Raw genomic sequence first — 675 nt, 5'->3', positions numbered from 1 at the left:
TCACTGTCTTTCGATATTGCTCGAACACACGGGCAGCGCCACGACTCACAAAAATATGCCATGTCCGCCTTGCTTTTGGTGGTGTTTCAGTGTTGAAAAAAGAAAAATCTCTTCAAGAAAAATCCACAAGTACTACCAACCGCCGGTCGAGCCTCCCTCCGATACAAGGACTTTGGTACCACCATCTCTGAGCCGCGCACGTCTGCCGAATGGGCAGCCCCGACCGCCCGTCCTCTCCCACGGACGACTCGGGCAGCACGCTGACCTCGACGGGCACGTCGGCGGGCAGCACGGCCGTCATGTCTGCGCTGGAGGAGCTGCCGCCGGGCCGCTGGTCCATCCGGCGCTCGTTGGGGATCCGGCGCTCGTTGGGGATCATGCGGCGACGCGGATCTCCCGCCGCGCGGCGACACGCCTCGTACGACGCGCCCACCTCCGGCGTCGCCGAGCGCTTCGTCGCTGAGCTGCGGGCGCGGCGCGCCGAGCGGCTCGCGCGTGAGCGGAGGCAGGCGCAGGACGGCGCGCTGGTGCACGACGAGGCGCACGGGTGGGACTGGCTGGTGGTGCACCCGCACTCGCGCCGCATGGCCCTCTTCGACCTCCTCGTCTTCGTCTGCGTCTCCGTCACCGCCGTCTCTCTCCCTCTCGAGGTCGGCTTCTCCATCGCAGCGACGC

At 66.5% G+C, this 675-nt stretch overlaps 1 protein-coding gene across 1 annotated transcript in view; it reads right to left on the bottom strand.

Moving 5' to 3' along the window:
- The window catches only part of EMIHUDRAFT_452107 (hypothetical protein), a gene marked incomplete at its 3' end in the record, with an annotated part of 3369 nt that continues 2694 nt past the window's right edge, over positions 1 to 675 (bottom strand). The window contains exons 3-5 of the mRNA XM_005765289.1: positions 423 to 613; positions 201 to 346; positions 1 to 19 (exon numbers count right to left, since the gene is read on the bottom strand). Coding sequence (XP_005765346.1) covers positions 1 to 19; positions 201 to 346; positions 423 to 613 — 356 coding nt within the window. The remainder of the gene's footprint in view (positions 20 to 200; positions 347 to 422; positions 614 to 675) is intronic.

The sequence above is a fragment of the Emiliania huxleyi genome, assembly GCF_000372725.1.
Source record: "Emiliania huxleyi CCMP1516 unplaced genomic scaffold EMIHUscaffold_56, whole genome shotgun sequence".
In the NCBI taxonomy this organism is placed as follows: Eukaryota; Haptophyta; order Isochrysidales; family Noelaerhabdaceae; genus Emiliania; species Emiliania huxleyi.
This window is presented reverse-complemented; position numbering and strand designations above follow the sequence as displayed.